At 37.2% G+C, this 23,692-nt stretch overlaps 2 protein-coding genes across 3 annotated transcripts in view; one reads left to right on the forward strand and one right to left on the reverse strand.

The window, feature by feature from the left end:
- The window catches only part of SLC25A12 (solute carrier family 25 member 12), a 671,031-nt gene that overhangs the window by 358,659 nt on the left and 288,680 nt on the right, over window positions 1-23,692 (forward strand). The window lies entirely within an intron of this gene.
- Window positions 1-23,692, reverse strand: part of METAP1D (methionyl aminopeptidase type 1D, mitochondrial) — a 93,674-nt gene that overhangs the window by 9,806 nt on the left and 60,176 nt on the right. The window contains exons 2-7 of one of the 2 annotated variants that reach the window (XM_050751357.1): window positions 20,557-20,669; window positions 11,619-11,776; window positions 9,421-9,570; window positions 7,525-7,673; window positions 6,966-7,008; window positions 1,546-1,709 (exon numbers count right to left, since the gene is read on the reverse strand). In XM_050751357.1, coding sequence (XP_050607314.1) covers window positions 1,546-1,709; window positions 6,966-7,008; window positions 7,525-7,673; window positions 9,421-9,570; window positions 11,619-11,776; window positions 20,557-20,644 — 752 coding nt within the window. In that variant the 5' untranslated portion in view covers window positions 20,645-20,669. The remainder of the gene's footprint in view (window positions 1-1,545; window positions 1,710-6,965; window positions 7,009-7,524; window positions 7,674-9,420; window positions 9,571-11,618; window positions 11,777-20,556; window positions 20,670-23,692) is intronic. The other variant, XM_050751358.1, reaches the window with a different exon arrangement.

The raw sequence follows: 23,692 nt of genomic DNA on the forward strand, positions 1-23,692 counted from the left end.
CGAGACAGGGAGAACAACAGAAATGCTCAAAAGCCCATGTGCAGCTGTGTTGCACAATTAAATTGAATTTTTTTTTCTGCAGTTGATGAATGTGACTACTGCAAATGTGCCTCTGTAGTTAGCTATCATTTGTTGTTCCGTGACAGGAAAAGGATAATTACCTCTCAGAGAGAATCAAAGGCTGACATGCCCTTTAGACACAGCCATGAATGCAGAGCTCGATAGAATGCTTGAATAAGAATCTAGTGTTCTCTGCCCCCTTCTACTGAAGAATAAATTTTGTTAAAATGCAAGAGCACCACCAGTAAATTTGTTGAACCCTAGGTGTTCAAAAATATGAGGTGCATCTATCGACTCATCCCATTTGCAAAAATAAAACTGCATTTTGAATTCATTTCTATTATATTCATGGACAGTAAGATAGTGAGATATGCATTAAATTTCTTTTCCCAGTAGGGGTCTGATTCAACATTTCCTATGAAAGAACAGAGAGACACTATCCTTTTTTCCCAGGCTAGTTAGCCTATAATTTAAAACTGTCAAAAACACAATTTTGTTCAAAGTCTTCAATAAAAGCTTCTCAGATATAACCCAAAGAGATTTTACTAAAGTTTGATTCAGACACTGTTACAATATTTTTAAAGCCATAAATACATTTAACTGATATTTTACTGGCTTTTTTCTTAAAGTATTTGAAGGCTTACGAAGAAAAAAAGGCAGCATCTTTTCAAGGTGACTAAGCCTTCCATCCTTTAGACAAATGGGAAGTATTCAATGGTTCATATTAATGAGAACAGTACTTTAAACGATGCTGATGTGATCATCTTTAACAGAATGCATTACTTTAAAATGAAAACATATATTCGGCATGTCTACCTCAAAACAGTTACGGGGGAAAAAAAGACCTAAAAGTAGGTAACAGATTACAAAGAAAAGTCTTAAATTCAGAAAATACACATACACTCAAAAAGTAAGGATAGAATACTCTGTGAAAAATAAACAATGGTTTACAGGAAAAATGAACCAGACAAAAAAAGAACAGATCACCCTTTCAGGCTATTTGTTAATCTGCCAATTTGAAAGGTAAGGCTTGCTTGAACTAACACTTTATTATCTTCATATCATAGGAATACATTTCACTTCATTCCTTTATAAAATTTAGTTTTTCTCCTGTCTTATTAAAAACCCCAGGGTTGAGATGCTCATCCCCTTCTTAGGTACTCCCTTCCATATTTGGTGTGATTTTGAATAAAGGGAAACTATAGACCAGTACATCAAGCTAAAACAAAAGCAGCCATGTAACTATTGCTTACTCCTTCTATAAGTTTCTTTGCTGACCCTGGTATAATTCACTTTTATAAAACCTTTTTTTTTGTTTTTTTTTTCAACTCAGGGAACAATATTGCAGCCTGGCAGTTCACATACTGATATCAGACTGAAATGATGGTTCTGAATCATAAAACATGTCATCAACTTTATACCAAGCCACCAATAACCTCTGTACCATTTGCCAACCCTCCCTTTACTTGTCAATGTAAGGCTTACCTGATTGTGTTTCCAATTACAGAGAAGGGAGCCCCTGCTCTGCAAGCTGCAATTGCTTCATCTCTACACCTCCTGGCAACCTCCACTAACTTTTTACCACATTCGTCCACATTGCCCACCAAAAATGTTTCAGAGGTGTCTCCATGGTAGCCATTGTAATAGACCTAAACATAAGCAGAAATTTAAAAATATGTCCTTGTTTAAAAATCTACTATCCTAAAGTATACATTGTATTCATTTATGTATTTAGTAGACTCATGTGTTTTACCCTTCCAGAATTATTCATTTGCCTATCAAAAAAAGAAGAAATAGATATATTGAAACTTGCAGAAACTTAAAAGATGAAGCCATGCAATTATATTGCAAAATTTAAAAACAAATGTGTTAACTAGTATGGTTATTTCAGCGTTATGATGAGCAATACTACTGTAATATTTTGATTCCTCACTTTATTTCTGAGAAGACAAAATTACATAAGCAAAAATTAGTGGCCAAAGACCTTGATCTACAATTACCACAGTAGGTTTAGAGAACTAAGGAGTATTTAACATAGTGAAAAGTTTCTTCCAGGTCATGAAGACTTACTTGATCTTGTATTTACCAGTTCTACATTTGAAGTGATATATAATGACAAGAAGAAGTAGATAGACATGTTTGTATTATAACAGACAAATAGGATAGTTCAGTTCTAAGAACAGAAGTGGTTCCATATAGGAATAAAATGTGTTACGGAAAAACCCTATGTCTAGAAGTGAAATCTCTTTTTTTTTTTTTTTTTTTTTTTTGAGACAGAGTTTCGCTCTGTCTTCCAGGCTGGAGTGCAGTGGCATGATCCCCGGGTTCACGCCATTCTCCTGCCTCAGCCTCCGGAGTAGCTGGGACTACAGGTGCCCGCCACCACGCCTGGCTAATTTTTTGTATTTTTAATAGAAACGGGGTTTCACCGTGGTCTCGATCTCCTGACCTCGTGATCTGCCCGCCTCGGCCTCTCAAAGTGCTGGGATTACAGGTGTGAGCCACCACGCCCGGCCAAGAAGTGAAATCTGAATCAAATGTTCCAGATGGCCAAATGTTAACAGAAAGCACTATATATGGATATCTAAAGAATTAGAATATAATAAAACAGGCTTAAAAGCACATTTACAGAAAGGATAATTTTATCATTCTTCAGTGATTCAGAAGCCAAGTAGAATCTTGAAAGATACCAGATTCATTATAAATCAATGATAACCAAGCACTATAGTAAATATAAAAGGCAGAAGCGACTGTTTGGATACGATCCTTTGATGTAGCATGGAATTTGCTACTTTGCATAAATTTGTCCTATCTAATTACTCTTGACATTTCTTTTGCTCATAAGGTAGAATGTAGAAACTATTATAAAAAAGATGTTTATCTGAGCTTTCAGTCTGTTGTGATACTGAATTAATGTCTTAAATCGTATACTACTCAGCATTTCTTTAAAAAATGCTCTCATACTGTGTGAAGGAAGCAAGAAAGGTCTTTATTAGATCTTCAGTTTATAATTCAGGAAACTGAGGCACAGATAAGTAACTTCTTTAAGGTTGGTGGCTAATACACAGGTAGATTCAGGTTAATATAATGGATTATTGGCTTCTAATCGAGTGTTTTCTCTACTATATCAAATTATCTTAATTACCTTGCAACAGAATAGTGTTTTATACATTTACTCCCATTTACAGTCCTTTGCAATCCAGGAAAGCACAAGTTTTCATTTTATACACTTGGCAGTATTTCACTTTGCTTCATAAGTTTTACAATTTTGAAACAGTCTGAATGTTAATAATGAAACTATTAAAAGTCTTTAGGAAACTTAGAAAAGGAATAGAGTATTCTCTTTGGACACATTGGAAACAGTAGGGAAGAGTATGCTGATTTCATTCAAAAATTCAAAATTTTATATTCTTGTATTTCATTCAAATACAAGAATGCTATTTCAAAATACAAAATACTATTTCATTCAAAATACAAGAGGCCAGGCGTGTGGCTCACGCCTGTAATCCCAGCACTTTGGGAGGCCAAGGCGGATGGATCATGAGGTCAGGAGATGGAGACCATCCTGGCTAACACAGTGAAACCCCGTCTCTACTAAAAAAAAAAAAAAAAAAAAAATAGCCGGGCGTGGTGGTGTGCACCTGTAGTCCCAGCTACTTGGGAGGCTGAGGCAGGAGAATGGCGTGAACCCGGGAGGCAGTGCTTGCAGTGAGCAGAAATTGCGCCACTGCACTCCAGTCTAGGCGACAGAGCGAGACTCTATCTAAAAAAAAAAAATACAAGAATATAAATTTTGCTAATATAGGCGTAGTCAAGAAGATGTATAAATGAATGTTTGTATAACTGTTTCTTAAGTAAAAATGTACTATTTTAAAAAATCTTTATTCATCTTTTCGTATTACTTTTTGCTAGCTTTGAAAATGATTACTTGAGGCTGGGTGCAGTAGCTCATGCCTGCAATTCTTTGGGAGGCTGAGATGAGAGGATTGTGTAAGACCAGGAGTTTAAAAACCAGCTTGGGAAACATAGTGAAACCCCATCTCTACAAAATTAAAAAATTAACCAGGTGTGGTGGCACACGCCTGTAGTTCTAGCTAAGGTAGAAGGATCACTTGAGCCCAGGAGTTCAAGGTTATAGTAAGCCTTGATGGCACCACTGCACTGCATCCTGAGTGACAGAGCAAGACCCTATCTCTGAAAAAGAAAAAAAAAGGAAAGAAAGAAAAAGAAAAAGAAAGGGAGGGAGGGAGGGAGGGAGTGAGGGAGGAAGGAAAGGAAGGAAGGAAGGAAGGAAGGAAGGAAGGAAGGAAGGAAGGAAGGAAGGAAGGAAGGAAGGAAGGAAGGAAGGAAGGAAGGAAGGAAAGAACATCAAAACGACTGCTTGAGACTGGTGCAGTGGCTCACACCCATAATTCCAGCACTTTGGGAGGTGGAGGCGGGCGGATCACTTGAGGTCAGGAGCTCAAGACCAGCCTGGAACAACATGGTAAAACCCTGCCTCTACTTAAAATACAAAAATTAGCTGGGTGTGGTGGCACGTACCTGTAGTCTCAGTTACTGGGGAGGCTGAGGCAGGAGAATCACTTGAACCTTTAAGGTGGAGTTTGCAGTGAGCTGAGATCCTACCACTGCACTCCAGCCTGGGCAACAGAGGGAAACTCCGTCTCAAAAAAAAAAAAAAAAAAAAGACTACTTGAAAGATTCACTATATACAGAAATACAATACTTTTGAAAGTCTGTGGTAGTCATCTACAATTTCTATTTATACCCACAAACTAGTCTTGTCTTGTACTTCGTTTGTTTATTTATTTATTTTTTGAGACAGAGTCTCACTCTGTCACCCAGGCTGGAGTGCAGGGGTGTGATCTCAGCTCACTGCAACCTCTGCTTCCCAGGTTCAAGCAATTCTCCTGCCTCAGCCTCCTAAGTAGCTGGGATTACAGACTCCTGCCCCCAAGCCGGGCTAATTTTTATATTTTTAGTATTTTTAGTAGAGATGGGGTTTCGCCATGTTGGCCAGGCTGGTCTTGAACCCCTGACCTCAGGTGATCCACCCGCCTTGGCCTCTCAAAGTGCTGGGATTTCGGGCATGAGCCACTGTGCCTGGTCCTTGTACTTCATTTATTTAACAAATATTTACTGAGCAACTACTATGGACATTATATTGTCTTTAAGAAAAACATTTTTCAATTTTAAAGGGGGGAAGGAAATCTATTTTCTTGTGATGTATACTAGACGTAAATAATTCTAAAATGCAATGAGTATTTTCTGATAGAAATATAGGATCTGATAATGGAGTCCTTCACTTAATAAAATATTTTATAAGAAATGTAATTTGTTAAGATACGGACCTATATGTTTCCTAGATTCCTTCACATTTCTAGACACTTGGAAGTATTTCACTTTGCTTTATAAGTTTTACAATTGTGAAATAATTTGAATGTTAGATACAAAACTGTTTATTAAGTATTCAGGAAACTTAGAAAAGGAATAGAGTATTTTCTTTAGATACACTGGAAACAGTAGGGAAGAGCAGCTGACTTCATTCAAAACATTAAAATGGTAACATTTCATGATAGGGTGACTAGATGAGATAATAGATGTAAAACCCTAAAATCAGGTACAATCCAAAATAAAAGTGTCTTATGAAAAGCACTTTATTTTAGGTATGCTTCATAAAATACCTCCTTCTGCATGATTCTAAGTTGGAAAGATACCAACAGGATGTATGTGGTGCAAGTGTTCAAGCATTTTAAGTACGACAAAATGATACAGGAAATAGTATCAGCAATAAAAGAATCGTTGGCTATCTCCTCACATGATTGATATGAAGAAAAAAGGTTGAGTTAACTTAACTAAAAATCAGACTGAATTCCACCATTGGATTCCTATTTTTATCTCATTCCCATTCCTACCTAAGTTTCATGGTCTAGTTACTATTCTTAAAAACACTTCCTTATTAATAGAAACTGTATTCCTTGAGTGTTGTCATTTCAACTAGTTCTCCTAAGATGTTTAAATTTTGTTTATTTATTTAAAATATATTTGTTAATCATTAGATGTACAGAATTTATTTATAATCTACATAATCCAAAGGTATCATTACAAAATTCTTTAATAAAAAGAAATGTAAAAGTACACATAATCCAAGTCTGAGAATGGTAAAAGGCTAAGAAAATGAGAAAAAGTTACATCTTGTACAATTTGAAGTCCCTATGTTAAATTACTTAGGCTTGTTACTTAAAAGAAAGGCTATTAACCATTTGGTGAAAACTTAAGTTCAGACAAAAAGCCCTCTGCTTACTTTGAGCACAAGGCTCTCTATACCAGAAATGGAACTCGACGTTACCTTCAGGGATTTTAATAAATCTAGGGAACACTGCTAGCAAAAGAGTTGCTGTCCAAATAGACTGACATACACAGGCCAATGTAGCCCCTAATGACAGAGTAAGATAATGACAGGCCCCACTCAAAATCAGCAGGAAGAGGAAGATCAATCTTGGCAGAGTGAAGGAAAAATGCTGGCTTTCTTCGTGTTAGCTCATCTCATACATATCTAGCTTCAGCAGCTGCCCAGTGCTGTGGTGCTCTGCGTTAACTACACAGTGGATCAATAACAATTACACCTTCTCAAAAACATGACACATAGCAGGATTGGGTTGACATTTCACTTAGGCCAACATTGATCTCAGTGCATCTGATTGCAGCCCTAAATTCAAGTCAGGCCTGGGTTTACTTGGAATAAACACAGAGTTAAAGACAAAAAAGGAAACCAGCTGCTTGCGTCTGGGTCTAGAAGTAAACAGCACTTCCACTGGTGCAGTTCACATTTTCAATCCACTCTTCCTGTTGCTACCAGCAATTCTGAAGTTGATCAAAGACGATTTTTTATATGATTTACTCACTGTGACATCAATGTTGATAATATCTCCATCCTGAAGAGGTCGACTAAAACATAAACAGAAAAAAAAATGGTGATAGACAGATCTCAATAAAAGGAAAATAAAAATAAATACTTAATGACTACTATTACAAACCCAATGAGTCGCAATGATAATTTGGAGTGAAGGAGGAATACACGGGATAACTAAATCTAATCTTTAACTTATTTCAAAAGATGCACTTAATTTGTTACCTTAATTTTGCCAAGAACCGAAACGAGAGTTGATAAGAAAAATTTGCCACATTTGGATTTTTACCACTTATATGATTAAAATCTAAGAAGTAAAAGACATATGTAATGCACAATTCCCATCTAGATTACGTACTGCTTTAACACACATTAAATGGTGGTATTGTGTCCATTTAGAAGTAAAATACTTAAAAATTTCTGTTTTATCATAATCAATTTCAGAAGTTTACTGGTGGGTTTCAATTGAATGATAGTGTCTTTCAACATACGTTACAGATCTTAGCTTTATGTTTTAGTTTCCAAAGAACAATATGTTATTAAGAAATGAATACCTGTCAGGAATACCATGACAGAGCACGTTGTTTACAGAGGTACAAACAGATTTTGGAAAACCTCCATAGCCTAGAGGTGAGGGATAGGCATTATGACTGATGATTTCCCGATGAACAAGAGCATCTATCTCTTCAGTTGTCATGTCAACCTAAAATGTTAAATAAAGAAATTGTGCAGCAACAATTGAAGACATTTCTTGTATTTATCAACTATGCTATAGGAACAGCACTTCCATGTGAGACTGTATAAATTTACTGTGATAAACTTATGGTACAACAATTGAATTAATTATGATTAGTGTTACAATTCTCAACTGTGCCTTGTGGACAATCATTTGGGCATGTGATGGTGTTATGGACCATTAGGAAATAGAAATGTTAAGCCTATGATCCTCTAAATCATTTGTGAGTCACTAAATGACATAACTCCCTTTTGGCCTGAGGATTTCAAAATTATGTTCTTCGGCAATTCCTTCCTCTTTCTCAATGGTTGGTGCCCTGGGCTACCCAGCGCATATGAATAAATGCTCAAAAGGTTCATCAGTTGAACCTTGAAAAACTTGAAAAGTAGGTCAACCCACATCTTTTTATCTCAATAAAACATTACAGGGGTTTTGCAGCAATGGCATAGAGATTATGGTTGATATTTAAAAGAGTGAGTCTAATACATTTTGTAGAGACTTGATTTTAAGTAATCTTGATTTCTTTCATGTCTAAATAAATAAATGTATTTCTAAAAATATTTTTTCCTTACTAAAGGTATTCCAAACGAAATTGCTCCCAAACTAAAAGAAAACTGAAATTGAGTTTTATAAGTATATGAAGACTATTTCCATAAACTCCATAAACATAAATAAAATTCTAAAACAAAAATAAAATCTTTTATTAAAAATTAACCATTTCTTCAGTAATTTTCTTCATTATTTTATATATACATTATGTTTAGTCGTGTTGTAAGTTTGGTACACAGAAGATACTGTGAGTGATTTTATCTTTGAATCTCACTTCCTAAATTCTGCCCACCTTTTGGCAGAAAATAGGCTCACATTTTTCTTTTATAATCCTTATATAGAATGGTGCTTCAGATTATTATGAAAGAACTAAATGAAAGAACTAAATCATTTCTTTTTTTTTTTTGAGATGGAGTCTCACTCTGTTGCCCAGACTGGAGTACAGCAGCATGATCTCGGCTCACTGCAACCTCAACCTCCTGGGTTCAAGTGATTCTCCTGCCTCAGCCTCCCAAGTAGCTGGGACTACAGGTGCTCGCCACCATGCCCGGCTAATTTTTGTATTTTTAGTAGAGGTGGGGTTTCACCATGTTGGCCAGGCTGGTCTCGAACTCCTGACCTCAAATGACCCACACACCTCGGCCTCCCAAAGTGCTGGGATCACAGGTGTGAGCCACTGTGTCTGGCCTGAAAGAACTAAATCTTGTAATAGGAAGTTGTATATAATTGCATTGCTATATTACCTACAGCCTTTTGTATGTGACCTGATCTTTCTTTGCAGGGCAAATGCAAGAAAATAGGAGACAAAGGACAAGGTAGAGCAAATCTTCAGGCACACAGAAATAATGTGGGGAGTACAAGCTGAAACTACAGGCAGGAGTAGGGGGCAAAAATCAAAGCTGTCTGCCATTGATCAACTTGGATAGGGTGACTGAGACCAAAGTATCTCTAGAATTCTGCTAGTTAAAATTGAATTTGGGTTTTAAATTACTTCTTGAATAAACACATAAAATAATAAAATTCCTTTTCCCCATCCCAAGGCTTCACTTATTTTTTTTTAAAACAAATTAGATGTGTACAAAAGAAGAGTTAAGGATAAGGAAAAAAAAAGAGGAGTGTTTGTTGCCCCTTATGTAAGTCATCCTGAGGCTTGGTGAGACGCCACCTTTAAACTCTTCCCAGCCAAGAGGAGGACGTGGCGGGCCAGCTGACAAGCCTGATGAAGCCCTTGGATCTGATCTTCATTCTTAACTTCTATGCTGTCTCCCCAGTCTGGTACAATGCCTGTCGTCACATAGTCTGGCTTCTTTATGTGCTTGAGGAAAAAGGATTGAAAACGAAGATCAGAACCCAGCGCACGACAATGGGATCATTTTTTCAGACACAGCCTACTGCTTCATGGAGCTCTGCCCTTCCTGCCGGAGCACCGACCTCCGAAGCCAGCACAACAGACCCTCCAGGCTGCCCCTAGTTCCTTCCCCTGCCCTTTTGAACTTAACATTGCCTGTTAGTGCTGCCTCTGGATGGTCTGTTAACCTTACCATGCTTTGAGTCAAACTGGACTGAAGCAGACTTCTGGTCAAAACAAACAGTAGTTTTCTCTTTTTCCTCCTCCCAACCCGGTTAGAAGCATATTCACCATTGATGAAAAATAGCACCAAGCTTCCAATTCACCAAATGGTTAATTAAGAGCACTTTCGTCTTCTTAACACAAAAATATAATTTATGCAAAAGATAGCTCCCAACACCCTCTCCAAATGAATATATGTAAAAAGGCTGACTGTCAAGTTCCCTAAAGCCTATTACATATACACTTTTCTTACATGTTGTAACCATACTCAACACTGAGAGGCTAGAATAAAATGAAACAAGTTTTATTCTTCAAGTACATAAAAATTACCTAAAACATTTCCATTATTTGTCAAGAGTAAACAAAAAGCCACCCCAAAACTCAAGACATGCAACCCTGATCACTTTTGCAGACCATTCTCCACCATGGGCAGTATTCAGAAAATAAATGCCATCTTACACACAGAGCTTCTTTCAGTCCCAAGGTTTTGCACAGCTCTTTACAAACTATTTATAGTTTATAATGCATGACAAACTATAAGCATTGTTGGACAGTCCACAGTAAGGCTCCACAGCAGTTTGGGACAGGAATCTGAGGGAGATAACACTATTCAATTGAAACACCACAGCAGCTCTGGAAGGGCTGAGGTTAGGGCTCTCCTCTTTGTGAAGCCTGTCCTGCAGGAGTTACGGCTCTTCATTTACTCCCTTGTTCAGATGGGTTTTCTGATACAGGTAACACTACTGCCTGGTTTGCCACAGCCGAGCTCTGGAGGAACATCTACTCTCCCACAGCTATACCACGAATGCCCACAAATGCTCACCAGGTCTCCCCCACAGAGCCTGTGTCTTGTCTCCACTCTGCTCTGTGATCTGGCAAGGTTATCACTTGCAGGCAGAAGGGCTGTTGGGTTGTCACGCTGAAATTGACTGAAATGGCTAAAACAATGCAATTCACCTCACCAGAGATTTATCTTTTCTTCTAAGGAAAAAAAGTGTCAATTTTGTGACTAATACCAAATTCTCACTTTCACTGTGACAGGCCAGGGAATACATCCTGGTGGCCTTTCTGTGTCATCCGCCTTTGCCATAAAAGTGGGCCACTCATCTTCAGAAGTGTAACGTACTAAATGTGGGCTCACTGTAAAAAAAATTCATAAAAGGGAGAAAGCAGATGATTTTTGTGACCAATCTATATTTCTTTAGCTATTCTCCTTCTTCCTAAAGGGCTTGCTTGCACATTCTCTTTATATTACATTTTGAAAAATGGATAGATTGCCTTTCCACAGAACTGTAATCTCTGGAAAAAAAAAAAAAAAAAAAAGACTGCTCTGAGACATATTTTATTTAATTTAGTCTAAAAGACGATTCAAAGACACCAGCATCAATAACAAGGAAAGTATAAGAACAGGCTTAAAAAAGCTAGTATGCCAGTTTTAAGTTATCTCTTTTGAATCATCACGATTTTATAATTATTTTTTTTCTCTAAAACAGAAAACTACGCACATATAGTTTTATCTTCATGTTAGAAATTTAATATAGAAAATTTCACGTTAGAACTTTTAATTCTAAATACACTAAGCAATTGAAAGGTTAGAGCTTTATTTTAAAAAATTAATGCTATAGAACTGTAGGATATTAAAACTTCTCAAATCACAGTTTTAGATCACAAACCTAGTCTGAAAATTAAAACCCAAATGGCTCAGAAATCAAAGGTGCAAAAATATGTGATCGCTTCTGCAGTCAACTTTTATCTTGGCTGGAAAAAGCAGCAGACAATAGGCAATACAGTACCTTAGGAACCGGATGAGCTGAAGAAACTGCAGCCGGCAAAACTATACTGTGTGAAATATCTCTTTGTCTCCGAAAAAAGAAATTTCTTCTTTGTTGACGGCTTGACTGCTTGTGTAAGTAGATATGATTGAGTGGTGAAGAGAAAATTCTATGAGAACCTGTGAGCAGAAATAGACATATTCTAAGTAAAAAACCAACCTAACACAGTGCTCCACTTTAAGATGTTGTGGCGTTGTCTATTAAATCATTATTCTAATACCTTATTGACTGAAAAAGGAAAAGCCCCAAATAGAAAGGAAAGCAGTGGTATTCTGAGTTCTAGTACAATAGTAACAGTGTATTTATTAGCTAATACTATGTTTACATAAATGCGTGACAATGGTAAACGGGAAACAGACATATAGAAACATCTGCTAAGCACCAGGGCTGTAAAAAGAACAATTTCTGCTGTGATACCTTATGTGACAATGTCCAAGACGACCCTAGATTCAGGGTACTGTTTTGATGGCTTTATACTCTGTAAAGCCGTTTTCCTTTCAAGAATCACAGACAAATTGCCAGCTGCACTTTTTGCCCTCCATAGGATTACTACTCTGTGTTAAGTTCACGTGCAGTGAGGCATTATACTGAAATTCATTGTGATGAATGTTCAAGTCAGATAAAGACTAAATAGCAAAAATGTAAGTATAACACTGAAAGAAAATGAATATAGGGTTCAAAATACTCACAACAGGAATTTAGAAATATCTATCAAAATTTTAAATGCACATATCCTTTGATTCAGCAGTTCATCTCCTAGGACTTTATCCTGCAGACACTATGCAATGATGGATGTATGAAGATGTATCGTCCTTGCAGCATTATTTGTGGTAGAAAGAAGTGGGAAACAACTCAAATGTTTCCAAATAGGAAATACCAGTAGGGGACTGATTAAATATATTATGGTATACTTACAGAAAATTCTGGAGCTATTAAAAAGAATAGGCTAAATCATCATCTCTATGTGTTGATACGGAAAGAGGTCACAATACACTGTTAGGAAAAAAGTGAATGCTTAACAAATACATATATAAAACCCATTAATGTAAAAGGAGCTTATACATTTATATAAGCTTGCACATGCCCATACAATTTCTGGAAATTAATATTCATAAACAGTAGCTCTTTCTGTGGCATGTGGTTGGGGCTAGAGGTAGAGAGGAAGACTTTTTTTTTTTTTTTCTTTGAGACAGGGTCTTGCTCTGTCACCTAGGCTAAAGCACAGTGGTGTGATCATGGTTCACTGCAGTCTTGGATTCTCAGGCTCAAGGAATCCTCCCACTTCATCCTCTTGAGTAGCTGGAACCACAGGCACATGCTACCACGCCTGGCTAATTTTTGTATTTTTTGTAGAGACAGGGTCTTGCTGTGTGGCCCAGGCTGGTTTTAAACTCCTGGGCTCAAGCGATCCTCCCACCTCGGCCTCCCAAAGTGTTGAGGTTACAGGCGTGAGCTACTGCATCCAGCCAGGAGGACATTTTGATTCATTTTATTTCATTACTTTCATATTTAGAACAATCTTTTTTTGTTTGTTTGTTTGCTTGTTTTTTGGTTTTTTTTGAGATGGAGTCTCACTCTGTCGCCTAGGCTGGAGTACAGAGGCTCGATCTTGGCTCGCTGCAACCTCTGCCTCCCAGGTTCAAGCAATTCTCCTGCTTCAGCCTCCAGAGTAGCTGGGACTGCAGGGGCACACCACCAGGTCTGGCTAATTTTTTTGTATTTTTAGTAGAGAAGGGGTTTCACCATGTTGGCCATGCTGGTCTCAATGTCCTGACCTCATGATCTGCCCGCCTCGGAATCCCAAAGTGCTGGGATTACGGGCGTGAGCCACTGCGCCTGTCCAGACAATAGTTTTAAAAGTCCCCAACAGGTCACAACTACATGGCAGGGGTCAGAAAACTAGAGCTCAAAGGCCAAATCTGGCCTGCTGACTGTTTTTATATAGCACAAAACCTAAAAATGGTACATTTATTAATGGTTGAAAAAAACTTTTTAACTCAATATTTTGTAATACATGAAATTCAAATCTTGGTGCCCATAAATAAAAGGTTTATTGGACCACAGCTACCCTCATTTGCTTACAAATGTCTATGGCGGGTTTTGACCTACAGTGGTAGTTGAGTAGTTGTGAACATGTGTTCCACAGAGCCTAAAAAATGTACTCTTTGGCCCTCTACAGGAGACATTTGCTGAATCCTGGTCTAGAGCAGTAGTCCTCAAAATGAGGTTCACAGACCAGCACTATAATGTCACATAGAAAAAAAATGCAAGGCTGGGTGCGATGGCTCACGCCTGTAATCCCACACCTCGTTTCTACTAAAAATACAAAAATTAGCTGGACATGGTGACGCAAGCCTGTAATCCCAGCTACTTGGGAGGCTGAGGCAGGAGAATTGCTTGAACCCGGGAGGCAGAGGTCGCAGTGAGCCAAAATCACGCCACTGCACTCCAGCCTGGGTGACAGAGAAAGGCTCCATCTCAAAAAAAAAAAAAGAAAAGAAAAGAAAAGAGAAAAAGAAAAAGAAAAAAGATGCAAAATCTTGGGCCCCGTATCGATCTACAAACATAGAAACTGGTGATGGAGGCAGGCAATCTGTGCCTTAACCAGCCCTCAGGGTAATCCTGACGCACAGGAAGCTTGAGAACTACTGGCCTAGAGTAACATTTCAGCTGTGAAACATAATGAAAACATGAATTGCAGGTAAGTACTGGCTTCAAAACTCTGGATATCTAATTGACTTGGGGAAAGTTACTGATGCAAACATACCGCAGTGGTCAGTGATTCAGGGTGATAGGTTTCACTCAATTATGTTCCTCCTTAAAGTGGACTGTAATATTGTTGAATCTAACTTATAGAGGTGTTTGGGTACTATTTTAAACAATTTCAAGCATCAGACAAAATGTCAATAATATCATTTCTTTAAAAAGAAGTTGCAAAACTCAGGTCCAGTGACACATACATGTAGTCCCAGCTACTCTGGAGAGCAGCTGATGCAGGATTGCTTACACCCAGCAGTTTGAGACCAGCTTGGGCAACAAAGCAAGACTCCTGTCTCTCTAAAAAAAAAAAGTTGCTTGATAGAGGCAGGTATGTATTCTGTAAAGTTTTTAAAGTATAATATTTCCCAAATGACAATACCACCAACCCTAGTATTGTCAACTGATATATGAGGGACAGGGTAGTATCCTAGGAAAAGCAGACAGTTGGAAAGTAGAAGCCTGGACTTTTGTTTCAGCTCTACGACTTATTAGCTGTGTGGCCCTGCACAAGTTTCTTCATTTCAGTCTCAGGTGAGAATTAATTGAAATAAGAAATATGAAAGTGCCTTGCATTTAGAAGATACCCAATAAATAATAGTTCTTTCAAGAATACATAAAAACCTGTAATCCCAGTGCTTTGGGAGGCCGAGGTGGGAGGACTGTGAGATCCCATCTCTACAAAAAATAAAAGAATTAGCCAGATGTGGTGGCTTGGGCCACCAGCTACTGTAGTCCAGCTACTCAGAAGTTCAGCTACTCAGGAGTCAGTCCAGCTACTCGGGAGTCTAGCTACTCAGGAGGCTGAGGCAGGAGAATCACTTGAGCCCTAGAGTCTGACATTGCACTGAGCTATGATCACACCACTGCACTCCAGCCTGGGCAACAGAGTAAGATCCTGTCTCAACAAATAAAAAAATAAAAATAAAATAAAAAAAAGACTACATAAAAAATAAAATGGGAAAGAAAACAGGGCTCAAGTATAGTTTCTAATACTGAACACTCATTATGTCTCAATTACTGTACTAGGCACTTTACATATGTTAGCTCATTAATCTTCACAGAAACTGTATGAATTGTGAACTGTTATTACTCCATGTCACAGTTGAAAATACTGAGGCACACAAAGGAACATGCAGTAAGTCCCAAAGCTGAGAGGGAAAGCAGGCTAAGTTGCCTCTACAAAATATATTACTTCTCTCACAGGCATGAGAAAAACAGGAGCTAAAACACAGGGAAACACCCAGAAAATTTAAAAGTCATCACAAAACTATTGTTACTACTACTATTAAGTTATTTTTCCAAAAGCGGTGATGGGTTGACCTAACCCATCCACTACCTCAAACCAAGCTGCCTTCGCTGACCAAACACACTCTTCGCGGAGGTGGCTGCCAGAACTATTAGTTGGACAGTCTGTGGATATGAAATGGAAATTTTGGAAAGACTCAGGTGGACTCGATCTGTGATTCCACCTCCCTAATTGCATTGCTAGGCAGGACCACATACAAGACACAAACTCACAAGTGTTTCCCTTCTGAGGAAAGTATTATAATTACTATTAATAATGACAATACTAATATAAATACTAATAATAACAATGGTTAAAATTTAATAGACATTTAGATTAAGCTCAGTGCTAGGTGCTCTACATACATTATCTCTTACCAGCTCTGTCATTAGGCAGGTAGCTGTTAACATCACTGCTTTATAGATGAGGAATTAAGGCTCACATGTCTGGTAATCAATTACCTGGCCCCAAGCTTAATCCTCTAAGTCCAAATCCAGTGCTGTGTCTACCATTCCAGTTGCCTCTCAGCCGTGTGCAGGGGCTCTATGAGTTCTATTCGCTAGTGTGTTCTGTTATATAATGTATTATTTCAGGGATTAGATTTCAAGGTCAGTTTTTTAATCATGAAAAATGTACATATCATGTAACTAGTTAGCATTTAGAATGAAGACACTTTTCATGAAAATTCTTAGAAATGATCCAACTGGGAGGCACTATGGTAGTGAAAACAGCATGAGCTTGGAGGTCAAACAGGTGTGAGTTACCAAAACTTCTGAGACTCATTTTCTTCACTATTAAATGGAAGTAGTAGTGTTCTCTCTACCACGAGCTGATGCAAGCATTTGCTGAGACAAGATAAATAGATAAACCATCTTTTAAAAAATAGGTGCTCTATAAATCCTCCTTTCTTTTCCTTTTCCTTCTCTACTCTTCAACATGTTTACCTGAGGGGTCTCTAAATGCCTTCATTCATTCAACAACTACTTAATGAACTCATTGCATGTGCCATGCTCTGGATTAGAGAATTCAGTGGTGAACGAGGTGACAAGGTCCCTACTGTCAGGGAGCTTACATCCTTGTAGTGGGAGGCAGACATAGACAAATCAACAAATGCATTTGATTACATCAGATAGTGCTATGCATGATGAAAAAAGAACCAAAGTGGCACAGCATTGGACAGAAAGTTCTACCCCTGGTCCTGCTAAGAGCTATGTGATCTTGAGCAATAACAATAACAGTTGACACTGACTGACCAAGAGCTTACTGGTGCCAAGCTCGGTGCTGAGTACTTCAAAGACATTATCCTCTGAGGTGCAGAAGCTCAGTAAAATGAGAGAGTTGGGCTTCACAATCTTTGAGGTCCCTTCAGCTCTGAAACGTGTGCCTTCATTCAGCACCATCTGATTGTCATGCTACATCCCAGGCATCGGGAAGATGTAGCCTCTGATCAATTTTAGGACTCATGAAGATTTTTTTCAATGTGGTTGATTACATGAAAGATCATCTTTATCAGTGTTATCAAGTTCAAGTACACAATCATTATAGGGGGAATCTTTTCCATGTACTTAAACTTGAAGCATGAAGTCATCAGGCCTCTAAGACTAGGATATCTGGATGAGGCTTTTGAGACATTCACTTTTAGGATGAACAGTGTTGCCAAGGTACCTGCCCTGCCAAATGACAGCCTCACTGCTGAAAAGATGCAGACACACCCACACATGACTGGATGGTAAAATTCGAAACGTCAGGAACACAGCCTGAACATATCCAATCTGTTGACAATTATGGTTCTACACTGTATTCAGCAATTTCACTTTCATAAGACACTTTTGTATTTGAAACGAATTCTTTTCTTTCAATCTGATAAAAGACACCCTTATAAATGTTGTCACAAGGCAACAGGATGATAAGGTGCCATACTGTGTTTATTCCACTAACTACTCGTTACAAATGATTCCATCTTTTTATTAGAAATAAAATCTGGTATTTTCACAGGTGAAATGAAGAAATGGGCATAAGTCATGGTACCTTTAGAAGATAATGGTCCTCCAATTAGCCTGGCAAAGAAAGAGGGGTGGGCCCTCAACTTTGTTTATCATAATATAAATAAGTAGTAAATTTTCTAAATGTTGAATGAGCAAAATTAAAATCCCCAGTATCCATTATATTCAGGGTCACAGAAAGGATACCCAAACTACAGTAACTAATGTAGATCAACGTAGAAATGGTCTCTTGAATTTCCTATATATAATTCATTTCTTGACAAAAGCACTGCTGATACCTTATAACTACATCTAATTTCCAACTTGCTACCACCAATATTACAACAAATCTGATGCATGATGACCATCTTCAGAGACAGAAATGGCCCCTCCGTCTCCCACACACTATCATTCATTCAGGATTCACTGCACACTGTGTTTTGATAAAGCTATTTGGGGAAACAAGACTCAAGTGCGTACTAATTACCATAAGGGGCAAGTGGACTAATGTGACGTTTTAGAGACACCAGTGGGAAATCACAAGAAACCTCAGGGGAGTAGAAGAGCCCAGAACAGCGAGGAGTTGCTTTGTACTAATTTGATCTTGTAAGAGATGATCGTAGTATTGTTACTGGTGATGACCTAACACCAACTCTATATCGGATTTTTTTAGGCAGTAAATCTATATGTTATTTGTTATGAATACTAGAATATTTATTGTTATCAAAGGTAATAATAAGACTTATTTTTAGTGTTACAAGAATTCTATCAGCACCTAGTCTGAGTTGAACGCTGAAAATTATAGGTAACTGCTTCCTGCGCTCCATGGAAGGACACACTGTGCAGCCTGAATGTCTCTTGAAATTGCTCTGTGTCCTCCGGATCCTGCAGCACATTTTTTCATATTTCAAATTTGTATTTGGAATGTAAATCTAGGTTACAGTTTTAAATATTTTCATATTCAGTAATAACATCCACTTCTAAAAGCTGCATTTTATTTTCCTTTATAGATTAAGCCTGAAGGTGGGATTATAGAATTCAAGTATGATGGAGGGAGGAATGCATTTTAAATAACTAATGTTGCTGCACACAATATGCCCTATATTTATTGGCCTCTTACTCAGGGTCCATTTTAATTGTTATCTGCTCATGCATCCTATACTACATAATGAAATGCTTCCATTTCACCCACTGAGCCCTGGGTTTTCATGTGCACCTTTACTAATGACCCTTAATTAAGCTGATTTTATCCCTGAAAATGTGAGTTTTCTTTTGGTCAACAAGTATTTTTAAGGGAGAGGTCTGAATGAACTTTCAAAGAGACATTTAAAATGCTGATTATTTTAAGAAGTTGTAAAACTGAACAAAGTACATTTGTACTCAAGTGTGGGCTACCAACACACATATTTTTCATTGTATGTTTCCAGGGAAGCACTTTCACCCTGCAGTGTGCCATCAATCCTCAGTTACGTTACATTGCAGAGGTATCAAATATCTGGGTAGAAAACAACACAATAAAGTAGCTTGGCACTACTTTACATTAGCTACCAATGTCAACCAGAGATAATATGTGATTTAAAAGACACCCTGTAAAATGTCTTACTGAATATATTTTTTTCATAATGATCAGTAAACGCCAAAGTCTAGTAACAAAACTATTATTTATAGCATGTTAACATCTAATTGATTTTACAAATGGAGGCAATTATTTTGGATGAAGAGAGGAATGCCTGCCAGATTTAAATGATTTATGATTACCAAGAGAGAAAAACAACGTTTTGCTAATTCATTTTCAAATATGATTCTTACATTCATTGATGATTTTAATTTTAAACCAAATGATTTGCTTAATAATATATTAACTTTAACAACAAAAAAACCCCAATTTACTTTGTGACAGCAATCTGATACATTTTTAACTGTTTAAAAATGTTGCCTGCTACAGTAAGCTCAGAAGGGATGGTATCATAGGAATATATTTTCCAGGTGCTGATTTAGACCCACAGAAAGATTACACTTCATGAACTCCAACCAATTACTCAGAGTAGGAGCACAGGCTCTTACAGCGCTGTGTGCTTCAAGTCCACAAGAACACTGCAAATGCATCCATGCCTTATATTTCTTGACCTAAAACACTGACTGATTGCTTAACAGGTTTCATAACATGTACAAATGTTGCTAAAGAAAAATTAAATAGTCTGCATCACTCGATATAACTCTTTTATTGATTTTTATAATCTAGTACTAAGGTGTATGTTTCAAAATAAATGAGAAAGATTGAAGGTTCCTTCCCATCTCCAGGCAACTTAAAGCAGAAGGGAAGCTCACATTTCACAAGAAATAACCTGTGCATTTGTTGAGGGAAAAAAAAACCACGTGCACTACTAGGGAATGCCCCAGGCTGAAGCAGATACTGACTGCGCAAAGCTAAAGGACAAGAACCCTTGAAACTAAACAAAAGCAAATTCATCTGTTGACAGATGTTGATTACATCAAAGCAATAAGGAACTCCCCCAATTCCCAATTTTTTAAAACAATTAATACAGCTCTACAATATGCACAATAAGGACAAAGTTAAGTTTTTTAACTTATAATAAACGTTAGTAAACTTGTTTTAAAAGAGTTCCAGTTCAGTTACAAACTATTCTAGTGTGTTTTTAGCTATGGGCTTCTCCAAACAGTGGTTTATTCATTCCCATGGACATGTCTGGGAAGCCAAGTTGGCCATGCCATCAGCCCCTTCCTTCCAGGGGTTAACTGCTCTGGCTGCCAAATAAAATACAGAGTGAGCCATGTAATTATGGAGACAGTCAAAGGGCAGGCTCTATTTTGAAACCTATTTGCACAGACAAGGTCTTCCAATTGAACTTACAGGAAACAAGCTGGTAAAGAGCCTCCTTTTCCCCAGATGCTTTCCACACTTTTTCTCCAATGCAGGAAATCGTGGATATGGACACCATACACCACCGCTTCCTGGATTTCAAGCTAAGATGCCATTACAGAGAGAAAAGTGGATCTGTTTCACCAACCTTTAAAAAATATTTTTTGGCCTAATTAACAGCATTTGGCAACAGCCTCTGGATGATAAAGTCACAGTGTTTATTTATTAAACAACATTTCTAAAGAGGATGCAGGCCCAGTTGGTATGCAGGTGTTGGAAAACAGCTCATTTTCTTTAATGCTGAAAATAAAGCACATAGCTGAATCTAAAATATATGGGCATAATACTTGTCTGAAATAAATATTCTACTTCACATCCAACAGTGTTGTCCTTGAAATTATTTTTACCTAAGACCACTAAAACAGTAACAAAGATCCCACAGAAATAAAAAGGAAATGTGTAAAATATTTTAAGTGACAAAAAAGTCATAATTCACTTTTATGCTGAAGTATAAAAGTTCATCCTAGTTGTTTACTGCTCTAACTTTGCAATTTTTATGAGGATGCATCATTCTCATATTAAGGTAGGACTGGGCCACTACTACTAATAAAACTTCACCTCAAATGAAGTTGAGATGGATACTGGTCTGTAGATGTCAGAATTCATCTACAGCCTGGGAGTCCTGGTTCTAGAAAAGATGAACTGGAAAGTCGGTCATAGAGCACTTCTGGGGAGAGGAAGGGCAGCAACCTGAGGGTACCCTCTTCCAATAATAACAACATTTAAGAATGGTGCCCAGGTCACTGCAAAACATGACCTTCCCCAAGGCCTAATCAGGAAGTTGGCTCTGTACTACATCCCTCCTCCTTTAAATAAAATTATTAATAGCAACTGATAGAGAATAACATCAATGACAAGTTCAGAAGTGGTTTACGAAAATACTTCATTTTGCTTCTTTACAAAAGCTAAATCCAATAATATGTGATTATTCACTAATGTACACCACCAGCCCACAGGCATCTGTATTTAAACAAGAAGCATTCCCCTCTTTTTGGGAAACAAAAACACCTCAACCTACTCGAGAAATACAGATCTATAAACATTCCTACTTAATAATGTAGGCTCCTGCTTGTGAGTCTAGGAAAAAAAAATTCCTTTAGGCTGGCCGAATTATAGCTGGGGGAAGGGTGCCAAAGATTATAGTCAGAAATCAAATATAAAACTAAAAGCTGATTGTTTGGTGGGTAAGTAGAAGTTACATAGAAATGTTTAATTTGTACAATAGGGCTATTGCATGGAATTTCTCCATTTGAGACAAAAAAGTTTACTTCAAAATTTAAATTAAATTCATCTTTATAATCATAAAGTATTGAGTCACAATGAAATGGTATATACTTGGCAAATCCCATTGTCCCTCAGCTAAAGTTTAGAGAAAAGCAGCTTTTTAGCACTTCAACAATACACATACTCAGGCAACTTCTTAGACAAAGAAATACTGTATCCTTACAGAGGAAATAAAGAAGCTGTTTATTAGGGCCATGGTTAAAATGTAATAATTCATTCTAGTTGAGCCCTGTGAAAAATGTCATCAAAATATCATTTTCTTTGCCAGATTTTCTGGATGCCGTAATATCATTTAAACACAGAATAAAAGACAAGCTCTGATCAGAGTACAAGCACAACACTAAAATGAACTAAAACCAAATGCTCTGTCAAAGATACAGGAAAGAATTTCACACAGTCCTGGTACCCAGGGAATGCACACTTCTAGGTTAGCACAGAACATCTGGCAAATTTCAACCTTCCAAAGTCTCTCAAAAGAAACATTCCTGTTACCTCACACACTTTGGTTAAAGAAGAGGAAAACAGAACGATTTTATATTAAAGCACACAAATCAGAACCAGAAGTGCAATTTCATAGGAATCACACATGGAACTCAATTTTAGAGAAAGTCTATATAAAAACATCATGAGTTTTTTAAAAAAACTGATATAGTGAGAAAATCCTTCTTTAATTCTTAAAAAAACCTCCAGACCATTCATAAATACTACTGTCATATACTACTTAAAATATTAGTTATTTCGTATTAAAATACCAGTAACAGAAGATATGAGGGCTTATAATCTATGATCAAAAGCACAGATTTAATATATTTTTAAAGTATATTAAAGCATTTGAAAAGAGCATGATTTCAGTCTTCATATTACAATAGTGTCAACTAAATTCTATGTACAGCATGCCCTAGGTATTCTGTTGGATGTCTTTCTTTCCTTTTTTCTTTTCAATGGGCCATTTAAAGTTATTGCCACATAAGCAAACCATTGGGATGAAATAGCTCAGAGCTTTGACCAAAATTGTAGTATCAATACCAAAAACAAATAAGACAAAAAACAAAAAACCCTACATCTTAAACTTCCCGAGAAAATTTTCACTGTACATCTCTAAGTGAAAGGCATGGGATAGAAAGAAAACATGTGAATATCAGTCTTATCGTGGTATTTTGCCAACAGTAGGAGTTTTGTCTCTGCCCTGTAACCAGTCAATAGGAGTGGTAAATCGGTAGGTAGATAGGTCAATAATTACCACCTAAAATAAGAAAGCTAATGCTTCAGGAAAACAACATATTTCCAAGCTTCTGCAGTTGAGAGTACACAGATTCACAACAACAGAAGCCAAGATCACTCACCAAGGAGTTATTTTCAACCAGAAAAATAAAGAGAAAGTATACAGTAACCTCTTTAGTAAAAGCAAAAGCTCCAAATTTTCTGAAGGCAGCTTTTTGGACTGGTATAGTTATGTTGCCACAAATAGTTTTACACTCAATTCCACTAGGTATACTTGGTTGACCATATGAATACTCACTCGACAGTTTTGGGTATTAATGCAAAAAGTACAATGTGTTAAAATGGCACAGGCTTAAAAGGGGAGCTCCATAGAAGGCTGCTTACAATTTGGCCCATATATATGTGTGTGTATGTATATGTATATAAACATAAATATAAATATGTATATAAGTAAATATATGTATATAGGTAAACATAAATATAAATATTTAAATATATATACTTACATATTTAAGGATATGAATTTTCAACTATCTGTTACTTTTTGTACTAAAGATTAAAA

The sequence above is a fragment of the Macaca thibetana genome, chromosome 12 (genome assembly GCF_024542745.1).
Source record: "Macaca thibetana thibetana isolate TM-01 chromosome 12, ASM2454274v1, whole genome shotgun sequence".
Taxonomy (NCBI): Eukaryota; Metazoa; Chordata; class Mammalia; order Primates; family Cercopithecidae; genus Macaca; species Macaca thibetana.